The sequence below is a fragment of the Rhinolophus ferrumequinum genome, chromosome 8 (assembly GCF_004115265.2).
Source record: "Rhinolophus ferrumequinum isolate MPI-CBG mRhiFer1 chromosome 8, mRhiFer1_v1.p, whole genome shotgun sequence".
In the NCBI taxonomy this organism is placed as follows: Eukaryota; Metazoa; Chordata; class Mammalia; order Chiroptera; family Rhinolophidae; genus Rhinolophus; species Rhinolophus ferrumequinum.
In genome coordinates this window covers 26,965,558-26,992,917 of record NC_046291.1, presented here as the reverse complement: position 1 = coordinate 26,992,917, position 27,360 = coordinate 26,965,558, and the positions used below count along the sequence as shown (strand labels likewise).

Sequence of the window (27,360 nt, the reverse complement as noted above, 5' to 3'; positions counted from 1 at the left end):
ATATTTAAAAAGCCAGCTGTCATCATCATTCATTTCTTTACTTAATACTGTTTTTCTTTCCTCTGCCCTAGGATGGTCGTCTGCGGATGAATGACCAGCTGATTGCAGTTAATGGGGAATCTCTTTTGGGAAAGTCCAACCACGAAGCTATGGAAACACTTAGGCGATCGATGTCCATGGAAGGAAACATACGAGGGATGATCCAGTTGGTGATTCTGAGGAGGCCAGAGAGACCGATGGAGGTGATGCAAATCTTTATTTCCCTCAGCAAATTCCCCAAATGGCCACCTGAATATGCAAACTTCCATCGCTAGTATGGTAGCTAGACTCATACTGATTCTAAAATTGGAAAAATATGCCTCAGAAGGGCTCTGATGGATTTATGTGGTGAACAGGTGGTTGTATATTTTAGGCATAACTAGAAGGTGTAAAAATGTGCATATAAAGTAAGTAATTTATCAAATGTAACAGGTCCGTATTTTCTAGTTTTTTTCTGCCAGAAATTCCTAAAGCTCTGGACTATGAATAAGGCTTTATTCACATAATAAATTATTAAAGTATGTAATATTTTTCTATACTTTTTGAGTGACGTGCTAGCAGTATCTCTACCTTAGAAAATTCTTCATCAGATATGTACAATTCTCAATGTGAAGATTGTTATAATGTAGTCAGATGTCTAGATTCCCCCCATAATATACACATGGATAGTATAGAACTGAGGCTTAACTAATTTAAAATTTGATCTATTAAGCAAGCTGCTTAAAACAATAAAAGTTTTAAGTTAAATATTCTTGAAATCTTTTATCATGATTTCTTTATGGATATTTTTAATGTAAGGAATATTTTTACTTACACATGAGGTATAAGCATAAAATATTCTTGAATACTAATATCTATAAACATTTCCCTTACAATTATTATATTTATATTATATAATCATATTATTATACTACACAATTACATAATTATACTATACAGTTACATTAACATTATTTTCTCTTATACATGAAGAATAATTATTAAACACTCCTAAAAATTGTTTTAAGAAAAGACAAGAAGAAAAAATTTGGTAGTAGTTAAGAGTTAATAAAAATATCAACAAATCACACATATATTTTCTAAGGACAAATGTTTGTGTAATACAATACTATGCAAAGTTAAAATAGAATACTATTAAAAAGACTCTAATATAAAATATTGACTTTAATAAGTTCAACTTAAAACTTAAAAGAATATAAGTATTTTCAAATTATCAAGAGTAGAAAGTAGTTAAGGAAAGCAAAAAATGAGCAAGACAAACAAAAAATCATACACACAGACAACAGTTTCGTGGTTATTAGAGGGTAAGGGGGGAGGGAGAAAGGTAGAGAAGGTGAAGAGGGTCAAATATGTGGTGACGGAAGGAGATTTGACTTTGCGTAGTGAACACACAATGCAATATATAAATGATATATTATAGAAATGTACACTGGAAACCTATATAATTTTACTAAGCAATGTCACCCCAATATATTTAATAAAAAAACAAATTTAAAAAGAAGGTGGTCAGGGCTCATAGTTGTTAAAGCAGGGGCTCTAGAATTTTGGATTACTTGAGTTAAAATCCCAGGCTGGTCATTTTTTTGGCTATGTGAAGACATACATTGTTGAGTACTGGGTACTTGTAGAGGACAGATACTGTTATCTGTTTCTTCCCTTAATATATCCTCATTTCCCAGCAAATCATACACACTTCATAAATATTGTTGAATGAATGAATAAAAGTTGCATCTGAGACCTACTTCATCGGAGGGGGTAAGCTACAATAGTAAATACAAACTGCATCTTACTTTGTTACATTATCAGCTATTGGAAAGGAGTAACTGCACCTTTTTACTCTTCTATACATAACCTTGTAAATGTTAAATAAATGTAAATTGGCCAATTACTGGAGACTATATATAATGAGCCAACTCTATTTCAACATTTGTGTCTGCTTAAGTGACAGAGAGGCTTCCATGAATATTTAACGGATTTTACTTATGTACATAGTAGTTATAAAACCTTTATTTATTGCTGCCGTCCATGAGGGAATTGGCTCCTTTCTAGTTTAATTTGGTTCTTACTCCAGAGCCCTAGGACTTCATGGAACCCAGTCATTGGAGCTGGGTGTGGAGGAGGGCCAGTCTGTGCATCTGTGTATTCAGTGTCACTTAGATGTACGGGAGCAAAGATACCTCAACTAAGAGAGAAGTCTGGAGGACACTGCTGTAGAGTACCATACCTGTGCAGTAAAAAAAAAAAAAAAATGAATATGGTTGTTAAGAGTTGGTTAGCCCCCTACCTCTCATCTTCCCTAATTTCCTGTCTTTCTCTAAAACATATAAATGCTTAGTGGATAAGAGTTCTCTATTTTGGCTCATCTAGTTGAGACATTTTATCATTTTCATTCTCCTTTATTACAGATTTTTTCATTTTAATTCTCATACTCTGAAGTGGGTTGACAGTTATACCATCAGAAGAAAGTACTAAAGTTTCAGTTTGTTGCGCATCCTCAGAAATGTCTTGTTAATATAGTTCACTAGGGGATCAACTGGGAATAAGAAATGGGACAATAAGCAGTCTTTATGAGGACATTTAAACAAGATCCATTTTTAGTTTTCTTAATATTTACATGCTTTCCAGGGGGTATAAGCAGGCATTTGACTCTCTCAGCTATTGAGAATCTCGGTGGTACCCATGAAGATTAAAGAGCATTTTTTCTTATAAAGACAGCAGCTTAATGTATAGCTAATCCTTATTAAATTGCAGGAAAAAAATCTGCAGCTATTTGATCTCCCAAATCTGTGTTTTACTCTGTCAATGCGTATATTGTGTGCTCATGTTTTTGGTATATTCTCCTGTGAAACAGCAGTCACCGTCAGGTACAATAAAAAAGCATCTGTAACCTAGAAAAAGGTCTCAGCAGTGCTCATACATTCAGGCAAATCAATTAGTTAGACTTGGCAAGAATACCAAAACAGTTACTTGAACCTTATATTGATATAAAAAAAAAAATTGAAGAAGCTACTTAAGAAAAGTCAAAATATATAGTTGTTGGGGTATTTTCCCACATTACCCAGATGTACAAGCTACGTAAACAGTTTTGATGAGGACCTCCTGAAGAATACATAATGAGCCCTTGATTGAATCAAAATCATTTTAAACAGAAACATGTTTTTCAAAGGATGAGCTTGGTGTTCAATTGTAATTCTATTTGAGCCTGGAGACTTGGTATTAAAAAATGGGTTATGACCTGTTTTTTTTTTTCCCCTTCCCCAAAACATTTCCCTTCCTGCTGCAAGTTCATCTTGGTAGAAGCAGAATATGTTTTAAAATCCATTATATTTTTTATTGGTTGGGACACTAATGGAGGGGTCCACGACAGCTCTATTTTACAGGCTGAATACTTTAATTAGGCTGCTTACTGATCACTTGTTGGGATATCGATTGTGTCATTTATCAAAGAGCTGGGAAAGCAGGGGGAAAAAAATGTTTTGTTCTTGTTGTTAAGTCAAAGCACGAGACCATGCAAGGTAAGTCCTGCCTCGCCTGCTACCAGGACCCCAGCTTTAATTTTAAAATAGTTTGCCTGAGTACTCGTCTTGGTTCAACTAGCAGTACAGAAGCAAAAGGTATGGAAACACTGGGTGTGGAAAAAGTGTTACAAGCCTTGACAAAAAGCTAACGGACCTTCAGCAGCTGAAAACATTTTAATTATTAAGAATGCATAAGTGGAATGTTTTCAATATTTTGTTTAACTAGCAGGGTGCGGAGGTTTTGTAACTAAAGAGGAAAGTATAAATCAAATACATTGTTTGAGCCAAATGCTTTTTGAAGAAGGAAAAAGCTTTGGGGATCAGATCAGTTGTTTGTTTGTGGCATGATCGTCTCACAAATAAAGGGCACAGCCATGAGATGGCTTCCAAATGCCTTCCTTGAAATCTGTTAGAAAGACACATAATACGAGCAATAGTAAAACCCAGTTCTCTGTGCCCCAATCCTCTTGAACAAATAGCTCTCTATAATCAGCCCCCTCCTATTCCCTCTCCTGCACCTGTGGAACATGGCCCGTGGGAGTGTTATTCTGGTTTTAAGGAAACTGAATTTGTTTACAGACTGTCAAAATCAAAATAAGAGGGGGAATATGGAAAAAAAAAATGACAAAAATATCTCAGGAGAACCACTGCCTGGCATTGTCACAGCAGTTTGTTTTAGCTCCTGGCCAAAAAGACCTAGTGTCTGCAGTGGGACATACTCATGGCATTTCAGTGGCGAGCGGCTTGGGTTCTGACTTGTCCTAGAGCATATGCACTTAGTCGCCAAGGGAGAGAGAGAGAGGAACCAGCTGGTTGGCAGAGAAACACCCTTGGCATAAACTGTATACTCGTGTTGACACTGCCACAAGCTGTACTCCCAAATGGAGGAAAATTTGAAAGAAGCCAGTTGTAAGTGGGGGGAAAGAATAATAAAGTTAATCCTCTTTTGTGTTGGCTATCAGCACTCCTAATCCTTAGCACCACATTGTCAGTATTTTTTTTATTTATTTCATACTCGAAGACATTTTAACTGAGAGGGCCATTTTGATTTCCCACAATTGAAGATTTATGTGTGATAGACTCTTGAAAGATTATTTATAAATCGATCATTCTTTCGCTTTGCTTCCAGTGATCAAGTTGGAACATATTAAAAAAGCAAATACAATTTTTATTTTTATCCGTTAGGAGCCTGCAGAATGCGGGGCATTTTCTAAGCCATGCTTTGAGAACTGTCAAAACGCTGTGACCACCTCCAGGAGAAATGAAAATAGTACATTGCATCCGTTTGGCACTTACGGTCCACAAGACAAACAGAGAGGTAAGGGTCTGTCCATTTTCATCCACTGCAAATGGTGTGAGAAAACACACTATGTTTTTGTTGAAAAGAAAGAAAGGGGAAAAAAAAGGAACAAAGGGGAGTTAATTAAACAAAGTACAGACTTTGTTATTCTGAGTCATGAACACTGAGAACGAACGGAGTGGGAGAGCTGACTCAGAAGTTGTGAAGCAGATTCCTGGCGTTGCTTCCAGTTGAACTGACAGTTCTATGCTTGATGCCCGAAACATGGAGGGTTATGTATAAAACAAACCATGCCTGGAGAAACAAACGGGCAAACTGTTATTATATGTATTTGTACAATCGTTTAATATTGGAAGTTAAGAAGTATAAATAAGTACTAAACTTAAAAAATGTGCAGACTAGTGTGAGCCCATAAAACGGTCATAACATGACTCACAGATTTATGCTAGATTCTAAGATGAGTGTGGTAAGGACCATGAACTGTGTGACAGTTGGAATGTCCTTTTATGGTCTCTCTGAACTCTTTCCCTTATTATCTGCTACATAGGGATCACATTTCTAGTAGAGCTCTAGATGTATAAAACTTGGATTTTCTTTTCTTTTTTCCAAACATTGGTATTTCAGGTTACCAAGAAAATTCTTTTCTTCCCCCTGCATCTCCTTTCTTTAATAATTTTAATTTTTGTACTGTAAAAACAGTACGTATTCATTACAAAACAATTTAGAGAAAAGCAATAAAAAAGTTTAATATTAGCCATACTTCTATCAAAGATACTAATCAATAACATTTTTATGTATATATTTCAAGTCTTTCCTCCATGCGAATATGTGTATGTAAAGTGAAATGAAAATGAAATATATTAGACATAATGTTTGAGAAATTGCGTTTTAAATTAATAATACATTATGAACACCTTAGTATGTCACTGAATATGCTACAGCATCACATCCAGTGGCCTATTGAAGAGAGGTAGTGTCAATGTAACCAGTCCCTTATTTACACTTAAGATACTATCAAAATTTAACTATGTGGGAACAATTTCTAAGCTCTGAAATTACTCCATCAGAACAGACTTGTGAACCTGAGGTTCCTCTAGATTAAATTGTTTCATCAGAATGCGATGTTTTTTCCCTCTGAATTCCTCCATTTTAGTGACAGTAGTAGCAACAGCTGTGACCATTTATTTATTAAGTGTTTACTGTCTGTTAGATACTGTGTTAAGCAATTTACATGCACACTTGAAGTGGGTAATATTATTAGTCTCATTTTACAGATGAAGAAATAGAAAGTCAGAGAAAGTAAATTAACCAAAGACCGCATACTTGACCCATGCAGAGATGAGATTCAAGTCCTGTCTCTCTCACTCAAGTTCATTGCCTGAACCACAGCATGGTTCTTACACTGGTTCCTTGAAACTGTTAAATCCTTTCACCTCTTACTAAGAGTGTCCACTAGAAGCTGACTTTACTTTGTATCAGATAAAGAAATGCCTCTTCTTTTCTTCTAAAAAAAAGAAAAAGAAAAAAATTAAAAATTTTGTTAACAAAGCAAGATCTCCTTCTGAGACTTTAAATCTCAATAGCAGGAGAATCTGGGGTGGGAACAGCAAGTTTTCCACAGACTAGAACAGCCTTCTCTCTACCATGAACATATAATGATCAAAACATTGGCATCTGTATTGAAATATCTAGCCTTTATGTAATTTGATTGGCATTTATTTCTCAAGCAACATGTGGTCTGGTGACAATCCAAGTTCAGGGTTTCATTCCAAATTACACCAGTGACATCCAAAGGAGCGCTGGGCATGTTACTTCCTACCATGTTTCGTTTTCTTTACCTATAAAATATCAATGCTGAAATGATAATTACACAGCATATTTTTAGAGAACATTGAGATACTCAAGGAAATTGATAATATCTCTAGAAAGGATAACAAAGGCTAAACTAATGAAACTATAGAACTATATCAAGTATAAGAGTACATCCAGAAAAGTATTTAAATAATGAAGTCCACTCAAAACACATGCTAAAAACAAAATGTAACAATACTTTGGGACTTCAGTAGAATTGTTCATAGTTTGTATTGCCACTGAACAGCTAGAGTATTTTAGACACAAGTGACTACAGACAACCACTGAGAGATGTCTATCCTCTTCCTCCTGAGACACAGACAGGTAGAAAAACTTTTACACCAGTGAAAAAAAAACATGCAAATCAGCTACCTACTACCCTCCCTCCCCTGACCTCAGTTTTCTAAGGTAAACATAAAAAATCCAGTTCTTTCAAGAAGTGACTTCAATAAACTTTATTTCTTAAAAAACAGAGAAAATCTACTGTTATTATTTCCTTGTGGATATGCTAAAATACTCAGTTACAAGAATTGGACCTATCAAAGTATTGACTCATTAAATTTTAATTGTAAGAGGCCAGTAGGTAAAATTCTCTTCTCATATAAGCTGATTGACTTAGAGACAAAAATGTATATAAACAACAGAATTTATAAACATGATACTGGAGAAGAATATCATGATCATCATCTCTTTGTAATATTAATAACATTTTAAATTCTGAGAACTGTTGAGAGTTCCTAAGTCTCAGATAAATGTGAGGTGGCGATAGGCCACTAAGAGACTCATGAAACCTGAGTGAGTGTTGACTCGCCACCACCAAATATTTTAAGGAGTGTCTTTAGAAAAACAAAATTGACTTGACAAAATGTAATGTCTAGTGAAGAGTGGAACTGGTACAGCCAAAACATTAACTTTTTTTTCCTTCCCTTTTTCCTTTCCTTTGTATATTTAAAAATCCAATGTTGATATGCTGTGTTCCATCTATTTTTGTAATAATAGTACATACCACCCACGATTCCACGGTTATTTTTTTTTATGCATACATATTCCTGTCAAGCTGTTACACAGAAAAGACATTTTTAGAACTAATGTTTGTAGAAATTGTAACACCATAAAATTGACATTTGTGGTGTAGAATTGCTAGCAATGCCCTCCGTGGAGTAAGTGTTACTCCGAGATGGAAATAAGAAAGGAGCTTGTGTCCCAGGGGGTTACTGTAAAATCCTATTAAGCATTTGAATGGTAATGAAGTCCACCAGCACTGTACTTTCTGAAGAAGCTTGCTGGCAGACCTCACCCCAGGCCAACTAATAGCCTAGGCGCAGTTTGCCTCTGGTTTGTTATTATCTCTCCTTTCATGGCTCTCATCTCCCCTTTTGTGCCCAACTCCTGCTTCCCCTCTCTTTCAGGTCCACGGCACCCCAACCCCTTCCTCATTCACCCATTGCCCCCCAAGTCTGCCTAGGAGACCCACTGAGGTCTCCTTTAAGATTTTCATCCCTACCCCAAATCAAATGGTTTGATCCTACGGTCTGTCCCACTGGATCTGTGTTCCCTGGGGTCCTTTGAGGAGATATCTAATAGTATAATTACTCCTAAAGCGTCTCCTCCTGGGAAGCAGCATGTGTGCACCCCTCCATAGCATGTAAGGCACTACCTCTGTAGTGGTGATCAGAAATTGAATTATACTTTTCAATTTGACTGATGTTTATTGGATACCGCCATTGTGCAGAATACACGATCAGGGATGTAAAGATGAATGCAGGCTATTAGTGTCCACCAGACTAGTCCAAAGCAGGGGTCAGCACACATTGCATGTGAAGGGCTGGACAGGAAATATGTTAGGCTTCATAGGCCATAGAATTTCTGTTACCACACCTTAACTCTGCCGGTGTGGCGCAAAAGCAGCCATAGACAGTGCGGAAATGAATGGGCATTCAATGAAACTTTAGGTCCAAAACCAGACGGTGGGCCAGTTTGGATCAGGGCCATAACTTGCTGAGCCCTTGTCCAAAGTCACCATCTCCTTTACCTCCCCCGCCCCTTTTTTTCTCCGGATCTGGTCCTGGAAGGATGGATTCTGTAAATCAAGTAACAACAATAAAAGATGTTGATAAAAATAAGAGTCATTTAGTCATCAATGGAGTAATGACTACAGTGTGTACTATTCAGCATTCATATATATATATATATATTACATATATATATAATGAAGTGGGAATATATATATATATATATATATATATATATATATATATACCATCAAGACTTACACTCAATGAAATTCACAGGAATTCCAGATTTTCACAGTGATATTGGGCTTAATAAAGGTATATATAATATATATATTATCTGAATATATTGTTTTAAATGCATCTGAATATATTGTTTTAAAATGTACCTAAGGGTATTGTCAACAAAGAAGATATTTACTTTGTGTTCCTATCACTACTTTAGAAACACATAGATTGTTCGTGAATGAAATAAAAGTTAAAGTTAATGATTGTAATAAAACGTGAAGTAGCCAGAGAAGATGCTAAAGAGGCTGGAGAGGAGAAAGGGGAAGACAAGAAGGAAGTTACCTACAGTCCAGTAAGAGAAATAAACATAGATGCCAGGTCAATATGTAACTCCTTGCAAAAGAAGCATGTGATAAATGTTATCCAGGAGTTACTTTCCATAATATCAATAGATAAACCCAAAACGTCAGTGGATAAAATCAGTGAAAGTGTATTTTTTTACTGATACCACCGCCCAGTGAGGCTTGGCAGCAGGAGGGTTGTGCTCCATGCAATGATTGAGGACCTGGGCTCCTTCCAGTAGTAGCTGGGCCATCTTTTAGCACCTCCTCCACCTGTGCCTGTAGCTGATAGAAGGGAAAGGGGGAGAAGGGGGAGAAGGTAGGCACTCCCTTTGTTACTCACTGAGACTGGGAATCACATTCACCATAATAATTCACATTCTATGGCCAGAGCTGCTCTAGGTCAAAGAGGGCTGGGAATGGGATCGCGGGTAGGTCCATGTGCCCAGGAAGAAAGGAAGAGCGCAAATAGAGTGAGTACCAGCATCCTCTGCCACTGTTATGAGAGTACTGACAGATCCCAGAGCAACCGTGCAGGTTTCATACAGAAGGTGATATGTAAGGTGGATGTTGGGAAAAGGGTGGAACTTTGGCGGGTGGTGTGGGTTTTGCAATTATATAAGCAGAGACATTGAGGCAGGAGAACCCAGACTTGTGGTTGGGCAACAGTAAGTAAGGAGTCCTGGGTGGCTAATGTATAACAGGAGATGAAGTTGGCTGCCAGGGATGCAGACCTTTATTCTGTAGATAATTGTGCGCAACTGAAATGTGTCTGAGTGGGCAAGTTACATGATCACAGCTACGATTACCCCCAGTGTGGAAGATGGACTGAGAAGTTGAGGGCAGAGAAATTAGAGCCAGCAGAAAAGATGTCCCAGTGTGTCCCTGGTCCCCAGTTGACATTGCCGTCTTTCTGCTCTGTTTCTCTCAGCAGGTCTCTGGCTGCCTGACAGCTACCATATTACCAAATGACTAGGGGAGGGAGTAAGTGCAGGGGGACAACGCTGGCTGCCTTTGTTCTTCATGCCTCTGTACCCTGGTCATCTTGTCAGATTGCTGCTTAAAGCCTCATTCTCAGGGACATGTAGCACTGTTACAGAACCACCTCCATTTTATACTAGTCCCTGGGGCAGAGCTTGAATCGAGTTCTTGCCTAGTGTATTCATCAAGGTTTCCAGAGAAATAGAACCAATGGAGAGTGAGGTGGCAAGCTGCAGTCTTAGGAGAGCTGATGATGTAGTTCCAGTCTTCAGGCCAGGACCCAGCAAGAGCTGATATTTAAGTTTGAGTTCAAGAGCAGGAAAAAGCTGATGTCCCAGTTTGAAGGCAGTCAGGCAAGAAGAATTCTTTTCTACTCAGAGGAAGGTCAGCCTTTTTGTTCTGTTCAGGCCTTCAACTGATTGGATGAGGGCCACCCACATTAGGGAGTACAATCTGCTTTACTCTGTCTACTGATTTAAATGTTAAACTCATCCCCCCAAAAAAAAATCTCAAAAAAAAACCCAGAATAATATGTGACCAAATATCTATGTACCCCATGCTCCAGGCAGGTTGACACATGAAAGTTCACCATCAAACCTGGCTTGTGGGCAAGTCAACAAAGCACGTTCTGTTACCAGCAGCATTTTTCAAGGACAGAGACTTTTTTCTTGTTCCAGAAATCAGGGAAATAATGGGTCCACTTTTTACCAAATATCTCACTATAATAAATACATGGTAGAATTTATGATGTATAGAATAATAATTCTGTACTTATTAGCACTTTGCATTTATAAATCACTGCTTGAATATGCGCCATCTTATGTAATCTTTATACTTCTCCAATAAAAGTATTCTTATCCACACTTTATAGATTTAAAAACCAAGACTTACAGAAGTTGAGCAATTTTCCCAAGTTTACACAGTCTTAGGAGCCATAATTGAAAGCATTCAGCATTTCTCAACAAACCGTACTCTTAACCAGGATGCTCCATAATGTTTTTTACATATTAGGTAACATCCTCATTAATGATGAGCATTCAATGACATAACATACATAATGCTTAACACAATGTGTGATGCACGAAAAGTTCTCAACAAACCTTATTTGTTAAAAGTTGTAGTAATATTTAGGATACATGACTATATTTTTATGTACAATAGATTGAAAATGTATACATTTTTAGTGGGTGGAAAAACCAGGTTTCAGACCTAATCTTTTGCTCTCAAGGGTTTCCATTATGAAACAGATACAAAAAGTGTATTTTCTCCCTCTACTGTGTATAAATGGTGAGTAGATATACTGTAGCTCATGATTTTTTAAATAATTTTGTCACTAAGGCAAATGTTTAAATCACCGTGTAATCCAGAGCATTCATTATAGAGTCTTGTTTACAAAAAAGGGTGTCATAAAAGAAATAGCTTTGTTAATCTTCCACAAATCACAAGTAATGAATATGTTTCAGCCTGTCCTAGGTTGGAAAAGGTAGTCAAGATGCATGGACTTGCCAGGGGTTGCCAGCAGGTCAGCAGCATAAAAACATATTAGCAGGCTTAGTTCGTACAGGCTGCATTAGCTCTCATACAAATCCTTCAATTCCATATGAGGATGTATTTATTTCAAGGTTTGCTTATGTGTTGGTGAAAATTGAGTCTGAGAGATGGACTGAAACCAAGCCAGGCACTGAACAGTTCTGCCTCCAGTTTACGACAGCTGCATTTGTTCTTTGTTTATAGAGCCATTGCCTCCCAGTGACGGATGGGGCGAGACTGAAGTCCCACCTTCTCCACCACCACATCCCGTTCTGGAATTGGGCCTTGAAGATTACAGCCACAGGTATCGATAAAATGGTACATCATAAATGTTCCTTGTTATGGTTTTCTGGGAAAACCCAGAAACCTTATTTTATATCTATTTGTTTCCAGAATGGAAAGCTCATATAATTCCTTTCCAGTGAAAGCTTCTCATAGCTAATAACTTAGGTTGTTCGTATGTTGCTTCCTGGAATTTGTTAAGATTCATCATATATTATAAAACAGTTAAGAAAATTATTGATTTTTTTTTTTTTTGGAGTGAAAAACTAGAACAGTGGGACTCAAAGAAAGTTATATGGAAAGGTATAAAACAAAACTGAGAAGACATAAAGCTTAGGTTTTTTTTTTTTCTTCATTTGTAATTGGCAAGCCCTAAAGGTATTTTAAAAATAGCTGTTCCAAGAAAGTTAATGGAATCTCAAAAGTTAAAGCAACACCATATATAATCTAAAATATTGAAAAGAATGCCCAATATTATATCCATTCTGTAATACAAACCAAAAAAAAAAAATCAATATTTTTTTAGAATCACACAAGCATGAGTGAGAGAGAGATTTACTAAGCATACACACTATTTGACTAGTGGAATTCATAGATTTTGTTCTTCTGATGACTTGTAAAAATCATTAAATTGCCCCTTTGCTATTTTCTATATTTATTATGGCTGTTAAAAAACTGTGCATTTTATTCCATTCTATGTCCCATGATAATCCTGTGAATTTTTTAATTTTTCTTGCAGCAATGCTTTTGTTATTCCTGTTATACTTTTCATTACAATCTGCTAAAAAATAAAGCAACACAACAAGAATATAGTTAACTTTATTAGCTAGAAGCTTACCTCTAGTTATCCCTGGTTTCTACATTTTTTAAGTCAGCTATCTTACACAAACATAGTTTCACAAACTAAAGTCATAATCATAATAATGTTCTCTGTCAGTCTCTCTGGGTGCTTCTTGAAAGAAAATCTGGACATATTTAATTTTGTACATTCATTTCCATTGCCTGCCTCAATCCTGAATCAAAAATCACAGATTGGTGGCATTTAAAAATCCATTTCAAAAATAATTTTATGTATTCCACTTTAGTGTTTATCCTGTGTACATGTGCAAAACTGTTGCGATAGCGCAAAGATGAATCAGATGTAAACCCTACCCTCAAGAAGATGGTAGGCTAGTCGGTAAAAGTGACAACTAGAACACAAGGTGCAAAGTAATCTTTTCTAGAAGGTATAGATAAAATTCTCTGGTCATCCGAGGCAGAGGAGAATGCTTCCAGATAAAGGAGCAGGGGAAACATTATGGGAAAAGTAGCATTTGAACTGAACCTGAAAATATGAATAGGAGAGGGACATGAGGTAAGCCCAGGAAGGAAGGGGATTTCAAAGAGAGGGAAGGGTAGAAGGAATAGCATAGAGCTGGGGAAGTAAGTTGATTTGTGCAATTTGTAGCATGGCTGATTGGCCAGATGATAAGCCAGGAGTGCAAGGATAAGGAATACAGAGTTTATTAATTAGGTAGTAAAATCTTATTGTAGGGTTTCAGCAGACTAGTAAGATACGACCCAGATTTCAGTTGGTGTGTCACATGGATTAGGTCATCTCCTTGGATGCCAAAGGCTCTTTGGATCCCTTCTGAGGCATTTACAGTAAAAGGTCCTAGGACTTGTGCTGCGGAGGATGGGGACAGGCTTTCAGGTGAGAGAGGTAGTTCAGAGAAGTCACAGAGATAAAATTACTGAGAATCAGCAACTGCCTTTTTGGCAGTTTCTATGTCTCCACAGATTTTCTTTCCTCCTTCCCTTTTCAGGAAAGCTCTTTCCACCATGATCTGGAAAAACAGATTATGTTGGCCCTCACTGTTGTAAATCTTCATTACATGATTTGAAACAATAATTTCTTCCTTGCCCCCCTCTTCTTCCCTAAATCCATGTGTTTAGGTTTCTGTTCTTACTGCTTTACTGGAACTGCTCTCTTCAGCATCAACAGTAATCTTTCAATCAAAAGTATGTCATTTCCTGAGACTTTATTCTTCTTTTCTGTTCCACACTATGTGATTATTAAGTCATTCATTCACTTACTCACCCGTTCAGAAGTATTTACGGAACTCTGAGCTAGGCACTGCAGAAGGTACTCAAACGGATTGGAAAGCGTCCCTGCCCACAAGGAATGCAGTCTCCTCTTGGAGACACAGACACACAGATAATTAGGAAGCAGCCTGCTGAGCATTAGATACAGAATGCTATTGGAGCCCAGAGGAATGGGCCACTAACTCTGCCTGCAGGTATGATGGAAGGTTTTACAGGAGTAGTGTTTAAATGGTTGCTTGAAGAATAGAGAGGAGCTCACGAGGCAGAGAAGGGGTGGGAAGGGCATTTAGGTTAGGAAAACCAAGGGATGGGCGAGGGAAATGCGGTGTGTGCAGTGTGGCTGAAGCATGTGGTGTCTGGGGGAAGACTCAATGGGAAGGACATTGTCTGTCATGCTCCGTGAGTGCAAGCTTCTCCGGAGAGCAGTGGAGAAGCACTGAAGGGTTTCAAACCTGGGTGACAATAGCAAGTTGAGCAAGTTCCGTTGTGGAGGATGAGTGGATGGAAGAAGCCATAGACGAAGTCCCGTCTGGGGACTGGCAAGAGAAGAGAAGGCCTTGAATGGAGGGAGGAGTAGCATGGCTGGAGACGAAGGCACAGGGCCAAAAACATTTTTGAGATGGAAGGAACAAATCTAAAGCTCTGAAACTCTCTCCCTCCTGGGATCCTGTGACCTGCTCCATCCTGCAAGCTGCTGCGTTGCCTAGGTGACCAGCAGCAGTGGGGTTTGGATGTGTGAAACTTGGGGTGGAGGAAGGATTGGAAAGGATCCAAAATGGCTGAGCAAAGGATGCTGGGAGGCTCGCCTATCTTTAAAAAAAACACAAAAAAACAAAACCCCCCCAAAAAAATAGTTTAAAGCCCTCTAAAAAGGAAAAGTGGTGCTTTAGGATAGAGCCAGTCTGTGAAGGAGAAAACTGTATTGTATGAGGAATGAAAACCAAATTTCATCAAACTTGATGCCTATGCTTTGAACCAAAATGAAATCAGGAATTTACTGAACTTATTTGTACTATTATGTCAGTAATTATTAGACAAAAGTTTAGAAAATGTGTGTCTAAATAAAAAGTAAATAAATATAAAGGAAATATATTTTCTACTGTGATATCGCAGGGACAGTTTTAGGCAAATTAACAGCAGGCAGAATATTATGAATTTTATATACAGTTTAGGTAATAATTTGTTATTCTTTACGGTTCATATTTCCCTGTCTCTTGGTTCTCTCTTGTTTCTCATATTTCTGTCTCTCGTTTCTCTCTCTCTCTCTCTCTCTCTCTCTCTCTCTCTCTCTCTCTCTCTCTCACACACACACACACACACACACAAAACCTATATCTACTCTCACTCGTAGTAGCCAATTGTGGAAGCCTATTCACCAACACCTGAGACTTGAGACATAATATTTTTGGCATACCCCTTAAAACCTTCCTCCCCTGCTTTTATTTCAGAGAGTTCTTGAACATTCATGGCTGGGTCTTATATGTCTTTCACATTCCTGATTTGTCACCACATTCAGGATACTGGTATATGTTTCCTGCTACCCTTATTTATTCATTATGCAGCATCATTTGACATCGAGTATCATTTCAGTTTGATAGATTCCCTGGTTGTTCATGCTGAAAACACAGCCTTTATCTAAGACGTGTCTTTGGCCTGCTGTCAACTTCCAGCTTCCCACAGTATCCAACCACTGCAGCCCACTCAGCCATGAGCACAAGCTAAGTCCCTTCAAAATTAGAATATGTCATATTTTATAGTTAATCATTGTGTCACTCTCTCACTTCAAAAACTTTCCATATGTAGCATAAAATTGCAAACTGTTTTACTAGTCTAACTTACTTGTCTAAAATATTTTCACGTTAACGACTTCAATAATATGCTCATTATTTAAGTGCATTATATGCTCGCATTGGTTTTAATCCCATGTCTCATATTACACTCGCTGCCCTTCTTAAATATCTCCCAATCTGGTATCAGCCGTTTATGGCTTATTTCCATTTTGTACCCTTGCAAGAGGGATCCTTCTATTAAAGGTTTTCAAAGTGTACCCTGGGTCATATTCAAAGTAATGGTAGCAGATGTATGTATCACTGTGATTAACTTAATGAACATATTCAGGTAGACAGATGGAGAAAGAGATATAGAGATGATAGATATACATATCCATATGTATATGAATATTTGTTACATGTATATGTACAAAGCAGCTTTTTATGTCTTTGATCATCCTTGATTATATCTTAACAGCTCTGCAAAAAAATTCACTTTGCTCAGGCAGATTCTTACTTGGTGTTATTGCATTAAGTGGCATTGCCACCTTGGGATTTATTTATTTATGTGTTTATTTGTTTGTTTATTTAAATGGAAATTGGGATGATTGTCTCCCAGCTGTCTGAGGAAACTTGAGTTCTTATTCTTAACTTGCCAGTTAATACCTAGTTTGGTAAAGTAATCTAAAACAATGAAGTGGATTAACAAGCACGTTACTCAGTAGGGTAGATTCCCATAGTCTGCCTTGAGCCGGGGACTTTAAATGCAGTGTGACCTAAGCTTTAATGAGGAATATACATGTTGGTCCTAAACCTCCTCCCTAAAGGCTTTCATGATGACATATGGAATCTGTTTTCATTAACTCTTTGGTTTTCCTTTATTTCATGGTACACGCCATGCTATTGAAACAAAAAGCTAACCTAGGATGTCAGCAGCATAAGCAAGTGAGCAAATCTGCACCAATAGGGAAAGTTTTGATTTCTGTGGAGTCAGGGTCAGCAATAAAATGGCTAGTCACAATTTTAGCCAAAGTTCTTGTGGCTCTGGGGAAAGTTCAAGAAGCCACAGTTCTTGTCCTGGCTTTGCCACAGGCCAGCTGCGTGTGTGACCTTGGAACATCAGCCTTCTCTTATCAGGCCCCAGCGTCTCATGTCTAAGATGAAGAGCTGGATGAGGTGACCTTTCATGCCTCTGGCTCTTAAAGTCTCTGATGCTGTGGAGGCCATGAGTCTTTGAGACACTACAACCACATCATCACAAGAGATCAAAGGATGAAAAAGTAGGTGCAAAAAAAAGGTCAGATAACACCTTTAAAGGCAAGTGCTTCTAAACAGCAAGGCTCGGGGAGGCTCGTAGTCATAGTAGCATCTCAGAATTCATCTTTAAAATGGGCTGAAACAATCAGAGCATTGCTGTCATGCTAGGCCAGTGTGAACAGCACTAGTGGGTCATGGATTTTTGTTCACCGTGGGCATATTTTGCCATCACTACATACCACATTTAATCCACTTCATCTGTCAGTGGCTTTATCTATTGAGAATGTAGCCAGACAGCATGAAAGAAGTCCCTCCTGACCCCCAAAAAACCTTCATAATTCTAAAGAGTACTTTCAACTTCTTGAGAAATTGTCATGCAAACATGTATAATTTTTTTTCCTGGAGAGAGCCTCAGGCCCTTATTCAAAGACCACTCCAAACCTACAATAATAAAGAAAAGGATTAATAGCTCACTTCTTGAGCTCTTGTGCACCAGGCACTATTGTCAGTATTTAACACATGTTAATGTAGTTAATTCTTACAGCAGCTTTATAAACTAAGTTTTATTACTGTGCACCCTGGCGTCTCGCTGTCAAGGCCAAGGCCCTAACCATCACCTCAGCATTATCCTTCCCCATAGGAGGAGAGAAGGGCCCCTAGTGACAGGCCTACGGAGAGGCTGAAAAACTAGAGAAAGCAAAGAAACTGGTCAAAGCCTAGGTAACTCCAACATCAGAAACTTATGGTTGTTTGGGAAGGAAAAGCAGGTCTACTTGTTCCCTAAATGCTTCTGCAGAACCTACCCTGTGCCGCACACTATTCTCCTTACGTTACAAATCGTAACTCATTTTATCTCTTAACAGCCCTGTGAGGCAGGGAGCATAATTATACCCATTTTATACATAAGGAATTTGAAGCACATAGAGGTTCAGTAATTTGCTCAGGCCCCACAGCTACCTAGTAAGTAGCAGAGCCAGGATTTAGAACTGTTCAGACCTGCTCTGGCATCTGTGCTCTTGAGCGCTGTGCTATGCTCTCTACCACAGATATGGCTTTAATCTACCTACTATATTACAAAAACAGAGGTTCATTCATTCATTTAGCAATATTATTATAGCTACATATTAATTTTAATATTTCCACAAGGCAATATTAAATATGCACGACTAATGAGTTTCAAGAAAAGATTACACCTATTTTGGTATATTTGGTAAAGAAACCAAGATCCCCTGTACATTTTAGAAGGGCTCTCATTCATAATTGTTTTTTTTCTTGGGGGGTGGGGCATTGTTGTATTATTTATAGTGTCAAATCCCAATTGTTTGAAAAACTCAGCATCAGTACTTTCAAATTGACCAAGGGTACTTGATTTGAGTTTTCACTGCATTTAAGATTCGGATAAAGTTATGTTGAAACGAGCCATCAGATTTACTTTCTAAACATACAAGAGTACCAAGGGAGAAGGTGGCTGTAATTTAATTTATTAAAAACACCTAAATATAATTTATTTCCAGAACAAGAAATAAGGCATCGTCCGTAATTCCCTTATATAATCCCCTCCATCTTCAAGCAAAAGAAATACAATATTCAGCAGAGATAGCATTCTTTGAGATTGACTACAAGTACGAGGAAGCCTGTAATGGACATTTGATGTATCTAGTGTCTAAATTGTCAACTGTGCTTTTCCTGTTATTCCCTTTTGGTATTATTGATGAGCAGACTATTTGCTCAGCATTAACATTCGTTTTAGAAAATAGACCCCCCAAAAAAGTAGAAAATCAAACCACTGCAGTCATCAGTCATTCAACAAGATGGTTTTCTCTAAAGGATACACCCTTTCACTTGTTTTGAAAGGAAGGGCATGCTTAGCTCACTGGACTCTCTTGACCTGCTTTTAGGCTCTGCTAATGTCTGGTGACATCCTTTGACGGGCCAGAGTGTCCCAGGCTCGCCTTACACGCTTCAAGTTATACATTGTACAGCAGGATCCCAATTAGTGGAAATCAGTGAAGAAGAAAACACAATATTAGCCAGAGAATATTTTATTTAAATCGTAGAATCTGAGTAAAATATATAAAAATAGAGTGGCTACGTCTCAAACCAGAATCCTGAGAGTCAGGAATTGGTTGGAAATGCACGGTCGCGAGCTGCAAAGAGTGATAAGGGGCTTTGTTCATAAGGAGAACTGCTTCGTTTCAACCAAAGAGAGAGAGAGTTTACATTCTAAACCCAAATACAGCATATGGTTTCTTTCCACAGCTCTGGGGTGGATTCGGCAGTATATTTTCCAGATCAGCACATCAACTTTGGATCTGTGACACCAGCCAGGCAGCCCGAAGCAATGAATCTGAAAGCCTCAAAGAGCATGGACCTTGGTAAGTGAGGGTGAGGTGACATCCAGGTCAGCTGTCCAGCCCCAGCCCATCTATCTTCCCCAATGTCCTGCCTTTGTTTCTTCAACGGCAACCTTAGGGGGCAAGGTCTGCTGAAGAACTCATCCTATCTTCCTGTCGCCTCTCACACACTTAGTTGTAATTACCCCTTTTGAAAAGAGAGATAAAGGACTTATGTTTATAAAGTGATCCATATAGGTCCGCAAAATAGGGTTATTCCTTCCAGAGGATCTGAATGCCGTAAGCATCCTTAACTCACCTGCCTTTGTGTGTGTGCTCTCACTTCTACCAGTGCCGTTCCATTTCTTAGGTCCATACGTGTTGCAGGGCCTGGGAAGGTAATGTGGTTCAGTGGATCTATGGGGCTTCCCATGTCTATGTGCCATGGATAGGGAGGGTACAAAGGATCCAACTCTTTAAATGCCCATCTCAAACTCCTGTCACACTGGAGGGAAGAAGAGTTCCTGGGTGTGCCAGATTGAGAGAGTCAAGGTACCCCAAGTCTGTATGTCACTGAGGTTCTGAGCCCCACAGGGAATTTCTGGGTAACTGTTGCCTTCCAGGGCACACCAAAAGCCTCGCAAATGCTCTTCTCCAGGCCCTGGAACTGAGTCCCTAGAAAACATTTCAGGTACCCGAAGACATTGCTGCCCTCCCCTGGGCTCTTGGAGAGAGAACTATTAGAGAAGAGTGTGGGTGCAAAATAAATTCTCAGAGAAATAGTCATTGCTTCCTGAATGCTCAGAGGCTAAGCTTTGCAAGTGTTTTTTCTTGAGGCATATTACATATTTCATTAGTAGCAACAAGAAAATAGAATAATCAAAACTGCGTGTTCCACAAAACAATCTGATAAATAGCGCTTATCTGTAACTCATTTACAGGAGTTCAGAAAAATGTTCAATCATGATGAAACAAGAGAAATTGATTCTCTTTTCTATAAATTAAACAGATCACTGGAACACATTTGCTCTAATCACGTACAGTGAAAGTCAGATAGAAAACCTTAACGAGGAAGCTGTCTTAAGCACTGATCGAAAGGGGTGTTTTCCCTAGTGTGAACCTTTGGCAAAACAAAGGAATAATGTGTGACAATGATTAGGTTATTCCTAATAATTTAAGGGGCAATTTATTTTCATAGAGTGCTTAATAAACATTTCCTGTTCTGTCTTCCCAATTTCTCTATGAAGAAGATGAATGGATAAAAATCTGCTTAATTCGAGGGAAAAATATATTACTATTTTACTCATTTAATTAAAAGAAAGTGGCCAGCAGTATGGTTCTAAAAAAGAAAAAAATAGCATCCATTTTAAGGAAGAAAAAAATACCAAATCTGTGAAAAATAAAACCTGAGGCAGGTCCAGAAACAGTATTTCTTTTTATATTTTTGGTTACTGAAAACTTTGTTTTTGAGAAGTTTTCTCTTTTACATTGAAATAGCTCTTGCAAAATATGTATGTTCAGCAGTCACCCATTACATTTTATTGTACTTATACCATAAAGGGCAACAACAATAATAATGTTTGTTCAGCTTATGTAATTGGGAAGCAGTCATGAGCTGTTTCCTTCAGAACAGAAGTGCCAAACTAAAAGCGTTGGCTAGAATGCACCATACAGCAGAAACTATAAAATATGCTGTAAAAACATTTTTAAAGTAACCATCAAAGTTTGATCCTTTCCAGAAAGTGTCAATTTAAAGCTCACAGTCTGGCAGAGGGCTCTTGACGGTCAATATTTTAGGACCATTCTGAACCCCTGTCTCCAGAACAGTTGAGTGAACTCAATAAATGTGTTGATTATCTCAGTGAATAAACTCAGATGATACCAGAATGGTAAGCGTTGGAAGTGTCTTTCCTCTTTGATTAGGTGAAAATAATATTGTAAGTCATTTACTTTTCTAGTGCATAGTACTAGGCCAACGTAAGGAATTTGCTACAAAGGTCGATAACTATGCTTATAGGAATAATCGCAACAGGCTCAAAGTCCATTTTTCAAAAATTAAAACAAAAAATAACAACAGAAAAAAAACCTCTCTTGTTTATTGTGTAGTTAATTTATGTTGGATATTCCTCCTTTATAAAGTTTGTAGGAATCTTCAAAGGCTAACAGGATGCATCAGTACCTTCTTTGTTTTTGTTTGTTTCATTTTTGCTAGTGAGTCTAAGCTAGTATTCTAACTTGCATATTAATGAGTCATTGTTATATGTTCAAATTATTTTAAAGGTGAGTGGCCAGCAGCAGTATGGTGGGTTCCATTTACTTATTTTGGACACCTAGGTTTCGAAATACAGATACTTCTTGTTAAAAAAAAAATAATAAAGCCTTCTCATTCCCATCTCCTTCCCTTATTCCCCAAACACCAACATAATTTTAAAATAGTTTGCTGTATTAAGTCCTTCTAGAAAGCACTCTACCTATTTGCTTCCCCACTTATGTATATACGGCTATATCGCATGTTGTGTTTCTTCATAAAAGTTGTATGGTGTTATTTGAATGAATCTTGATTTACAATTTACTTTCACCCTTTTGATTGAATTTGGGCTTAAATGAGAGTTTTAGAGTTTTTTTTGTTTTGGGGGCTTTAGGGGTCCATTTGTGTTTCTTATTCTATGATTTGCTTATGCTTATGTATATTATTTGCCAATGTTTCCATTTGTTAATTCTTTTTCTATTTCGTCTTGAGAATATTATGTATGTTGCAAATAACTTCTTGCAATCTATTATTTGTCTTTTTAGTTTTGAGCATGATATTCTTTACTATAAAAAAGATTTTTGTCTTATAGTCAGATATTTCCATCTTTTCCTTCATGATTTTTGAGTTTTGTTCTTACCCCCTTTATTTTCTTCTAGTACTTCTGAAGGCTTGTTTTTTGTTTTTAATGTGTAGCAATCTATAACACACACACACACACACACACACACACACACACACACACACATTATAGATTGCCACACATTATTTTATGACCATGGCTGATATGCTTTTTTTTTTTTAAGATTTTTTTTATTGGGGAAGGGGAACAGGACTTTATTGGGAAACAGTGTGTACTTCCAGGACTTTTTCCAAGTCAAGTTGTTGTCCTTTCAATTTTAGTTGTGGAGGGCGCAGCTCAGCTCCAGTTCCCATTGTTAGTTGCAGGGGGCGGAGCCCACCATCCCTTGCAGGAGCTGAACCATTAACCTTGTGGTTGAGAGGACACTGGCCCATGTGGGAATCGAACCAGCAGCCTTTGGCATTAGGAGCACAGAGTTCCAACTGCCTGAGCCACCGGGCCAGCCCATATAATATATTTTTATTCATGGCTTATGAAGTGGAGAAATTTTTCTCCATGTAAGTAGGCAAATTATTAATAACATTTGTTGACTTTTTCATACTTTCCCCATGAATTCAGAATGCAGTCATATTAAATACTAAATTCCCTTACATACATGGGTTGGTTTCTAGCCATGCTGTTCTACTGATATATTAGTCTGTCCTATGCCAGCATCACCCTTTTCAAATTATCGTGCTATCATATTGTATTTTGATAACTTGTAGGAACATCCTCCTCTGATTTTTCATCTTTTGTAAAATTACTTTGATTCTTCATATGCATTTGTTCTCACACATGACTTTACATTGGTTCATCAAAATAAATTTAAAATTTAAACAGGAATGCTTCTACTCTGTGTGTGTGCACGTGTGTGTCAATATTAGAAATGTTTTTATCAAGTTAAATAGGTTTCTTTGTATTCCAAGCTTCTTAAAAGTTTTTTATTTCCTTATTTTGTTTAATCAGGAATTTTATTAAGTGACTTTAATGACCTATACAGAATGATTATATGCATTTTTTTATTTATTCTATTGAGTAAGTTATATTAATAGATTTCCCAATATTAAATCTTTGATTCTTTCTGAATGACTCTAAATTTTTCTCTGCACTCGACAAAGGTAGAAATGAGTAACATTATTGGTGTGCTCTAAAACATATACATAAAAGTATGATTATAATTTTACTCAGTGTCATTAATTCCTATATATCCATCATAGATTTGTTTTTGAGGCTATTCTGTCTCAATATTTTGTCGATACTTTCTCTGGCATGCATGTGGCCACATTTAAGTCAGATCAGGGATGATTAAAATGATGAATAAAAGGAAATTTATTTTTAAATAATTGGCTGTAACTATGCTTATTCAAAGGGGTTAGAGTGTCATTTTCTGGGTTTTCCAGAAAATCAATCTTTTCCTACTAATTGTAGACTTTCCTCTATTTATTTAAATTACCAGAATTACTGTGTTCAGTCTGGATCCCTTTAATTTGTTCATAATTGAGCTTGTGTGGGTGTTGAGTTGGAAGCTCTCAGGAGCTAAATACCACAGCTGCCTCTTTGGCCTTTGGCATAGGGTTTTCCCCCAAAGAGCTGCCCTTGTTGGCAGTATGCCAAAGAGTTACATTCAAAGACCTTTTGATGGGGAATAAACATCTTTAATTTCCAGGCCTGGTGTTTTATGACCCAGTAATACTGTTTAAGTATTAGTCTGAATTATTCTAGGGACGGCACTTCAGTATTTTGGCCCATTCGTTGACCTAATATAGCCCCATTCAAAGTTTAAGTTTAAAATGTTGTTTCCCTCAAGATTATTTATTATTTTTTATTATTATTTTTTGAGACACTTTTCTCTCCTGTTTCAAATTGACCTCCTACTCCCATTTCAGAAGGGAATTCTGTCACACAGTTAGCAGACTGAGGGCAGTACAGATGGAAGATGCTGGCCAGCTGTCCTGCCTCTGTTCAATGAGAGGAAATGAGCTTAAAGTGACGCATGAGGCATCCAGGCAGAATTTTAGGAAGTTTCTCAACAATGATGATTATTAACATTCCATGTTTCACAGTCTCAAAAAAAGCACGTGTCATTTGTCCCTAAAATCAAGACAATAAAAACATTGACTGATTTTCTTTCAAAATCTGTAATTCATCAATTTTATTTTCTGTTAGTTGGTGATTCAAAATTTGTCTTAGGACAGAAAATACTTTTAGACACCCACAGTTGAAGTAAATTGAAACTCAGCTGATTCCTCATCTCAACCAAAATAAATATTTGGGTCACATTTTGAGTATAACCCTTTCATAGACGTCAGACATTCTTCTCCAAGAGTAGTTAAGCATCTCCAGTACCAGATCAAAAAGGAGCATGAAAAAGTTCATTAAACCCACTCTACTTTTATAATAGTTTCTTTTAAAACTATTTCTTGTATAGTGAGGTACTTTTTTGTGTGTGTGTGAGTTACTTCTGTATGCATCTTAGTAATAAGACAAAAATACTAACGGCTGAATACAAAGGAGAATTAAAACTGTATTTTAATAACTGATGCTGGTTTATCAATTAATATATATGATTTGTATAATAAATATTAATATAAATGTTTATTTATATCCATGAATCTTCTTTATTGTTCATCAATAAGTAATATCTCTGAAGATGGTGAAAACTAAATCAAGTACTGATATTTAAGATATAACTTTGACTTATTTTTAAAAATATAATAATAAAGACCTGGTTGGTAAAGAAGAATTAATGGTAACACTAAAAGAAAGTGTTCACCATCTTTAATACGTAAGAAACCTGTACGAGAACATAGGTGTATGCCGTAAGCTTTAGGAAGTCAAAATTAAGGAATTACAGAGAATGTTTATTTTTTCATTAAACAAATGTTTACTTAGAACCTACTGTGTTCCAGGAAGTAGATTAAACACTGAGAATTCAGTAGTATATGAAAGAAATGGTGTTTGCTGCATGTATGTTGACTAAAACCCTAACAGGAAAGGAAAACTCAAGAGTTACGATTTCCAAAAGGAAATACTGACATTATGATAACTTATCTCAGAGAGAAAGAGAGAGGCATCTGAAAATAGTAGTGTGGCTGTTTCAAGAACTAACTGATAACCTTGGCTGTACAGAAAATGGGGAAACGGTGAGAGGGAGGGAGGGAGGGAGGGTGAGAGAGAGAGAAGAGAGAGAGAGGAGGGGAGAAGAAAGGAGGGGAGGGGAAGGGAAGGGAAGAGAAGGAAAGGGAAGGGAAGAGAAAATGCCCGAAGAGCTAAATAGCTGCTTGAAATGAGGCTTGCAAAACTATAAGAATTAGGAAGTCAAGCTATTTTTAGAGCATGAAATGGAAAGTGTGGTGGCCCATTGTTTAAAGTACCTAACAGCTGTCAGGTGGAAAGCACAGCCAGCACCCAGTTTCTCTGTTAATTTTATCTTCATCCACATAAGAAAAAGATGTTCGAATTAGAAAACCATGGCTGCCAGCAAATGGAAGTCTAGACAATTTATATCCCTATACACTAAAAGGATTGTGATTATAAAGTGGCTGTCCCTCATCATTAGAAATTACGAAGCATAGGCCTCACACTGGAAGACAGGAAGCAAATTAACAATTTTCAGAAAGATGATGAATTCCAGAAACAACTGGTGAAACTAGTGATCTAAAAGCTGATCATCAGAGGATTTTCATATTTGTACAATGAAAAAGAAACAAAAACCAAAACAGAAAACGTGGTGTTTTTGTTTTATTTTAACAAAAAACAAATATTTTAATAAAGACAAAAACATTATAGAATGCATCCAGATATTGGTGAGAGGCTTAGAAACCATGTCTAATGAAAAACAGTTGAAAGAAATTAAGATATCTTGCTTAAAAGAAGGATGACTTGAGGCATACAAGAGCTCTCCTTGAATATTTTCATGGCTAATGTGAAAAAATTCAAATCTGTTTAAAATTGAATATGCACCCCAAATATATCAAGGGTGATAGCCACATGTATCATCAGAAGATACATGAAGTTTATAAGCTTTGAAATTTAGGAATTTAATAGTGATGGAAAACCAAATTCTGGTTTTTTTGGCAAGGAAAACAAATAGATACATAAAGTAAAACAACTCATCAAGACTCAGAAGAGAAACGAAATTCATCAGAATTATAGGAAAGGAATCATTGTATATTTTTCAGTATTAGATAAAGGATACAGATTTTTGTCATTTTTTTGTTAGTGTATTGTAATATGTTTATATAGTTAATAGGACTATACCAACACAGGTTATAACTGAAGAGTGATAACTTGATGAAAACAAGTTGTCAGGACTCAGGCAGAAATCTTAGAGAGACATCTCTGGTGAGAAAAGAGAAAACAGTAAGGAAAACAGAATAACTCACTTCACACACAGTTCACAGCACAGCCGTCCAAAGCAGGCCTCTTTCAAAACATTGAGAAATCCAACATTTTGGATAACTAAAACTTAGCATATAATTAAATTTTAGACAATTGTACATTTACAAGTAAAAATTTATGAACTAGTAATATTAACTGAATTATAGAGATGCAGATCACTTCTCCATATCTGTAATATAACTGGAATTTTAGCTACAGCAGGATAGTGCATATTTTGTTTGAAATTAATTAGAAGAACGATTCGGGTTGGAAGCACAGACATAAAAATGCCTCTTTATATAAAGGAAGGACATGATTCTCTCCCTATAAGTCTATATCTATCCTGTTCCCTGATTTTTTTTTTTTTTACATTCCCTAAGGAACACGTTTTCAAGAATAATTTCACTTTGTGTTCATTATTACCATTAATTGGAAAACAATGCCTTTTGTGTAGAAATTGTGCTTTTATACTATTTTATATGTTTTAGACTTGTCCAAAAGTTGTGGCACATTCTGTCCCACCACTCTCATATCATCTGCAATGCATAAATGCTGACAAATACCTTAAACACAGTTGCTCTCAT

At 37.1% G+C, this 27,360-nt stretch overlaps 1 protein-coding gene across 1 annotated transcript in view; it reads left to right on the top strand.

The window, feature by feature from the left end:
* Positions 1–27,360, top strand: part of PARD3B (par-3 family cell polarity regulator beta) — a 939,210-nt gene that overhangs the window by 566,863 nt on the left and 344,987 nt on the right. Inside the window, exons 12-15 of the mRNA XM_033112382.1 lie at positions 72–242; positions 4,743–4,875; positions 12,005–12,104; positions 19,453–19,568. Of these exons, the coding sequence (XP_032968273.1) occupies positions 72–242; positions 4,743–4,875; positions 12,005–12,104; positions 19,453–19,568 (520 nt within the window). The remainder of the gene's footprint in view (positions 1–71; positions 243–4,742; positions 4,876–12,004; positions 12,105–19,452; positions 19,569–27,360) is intronic.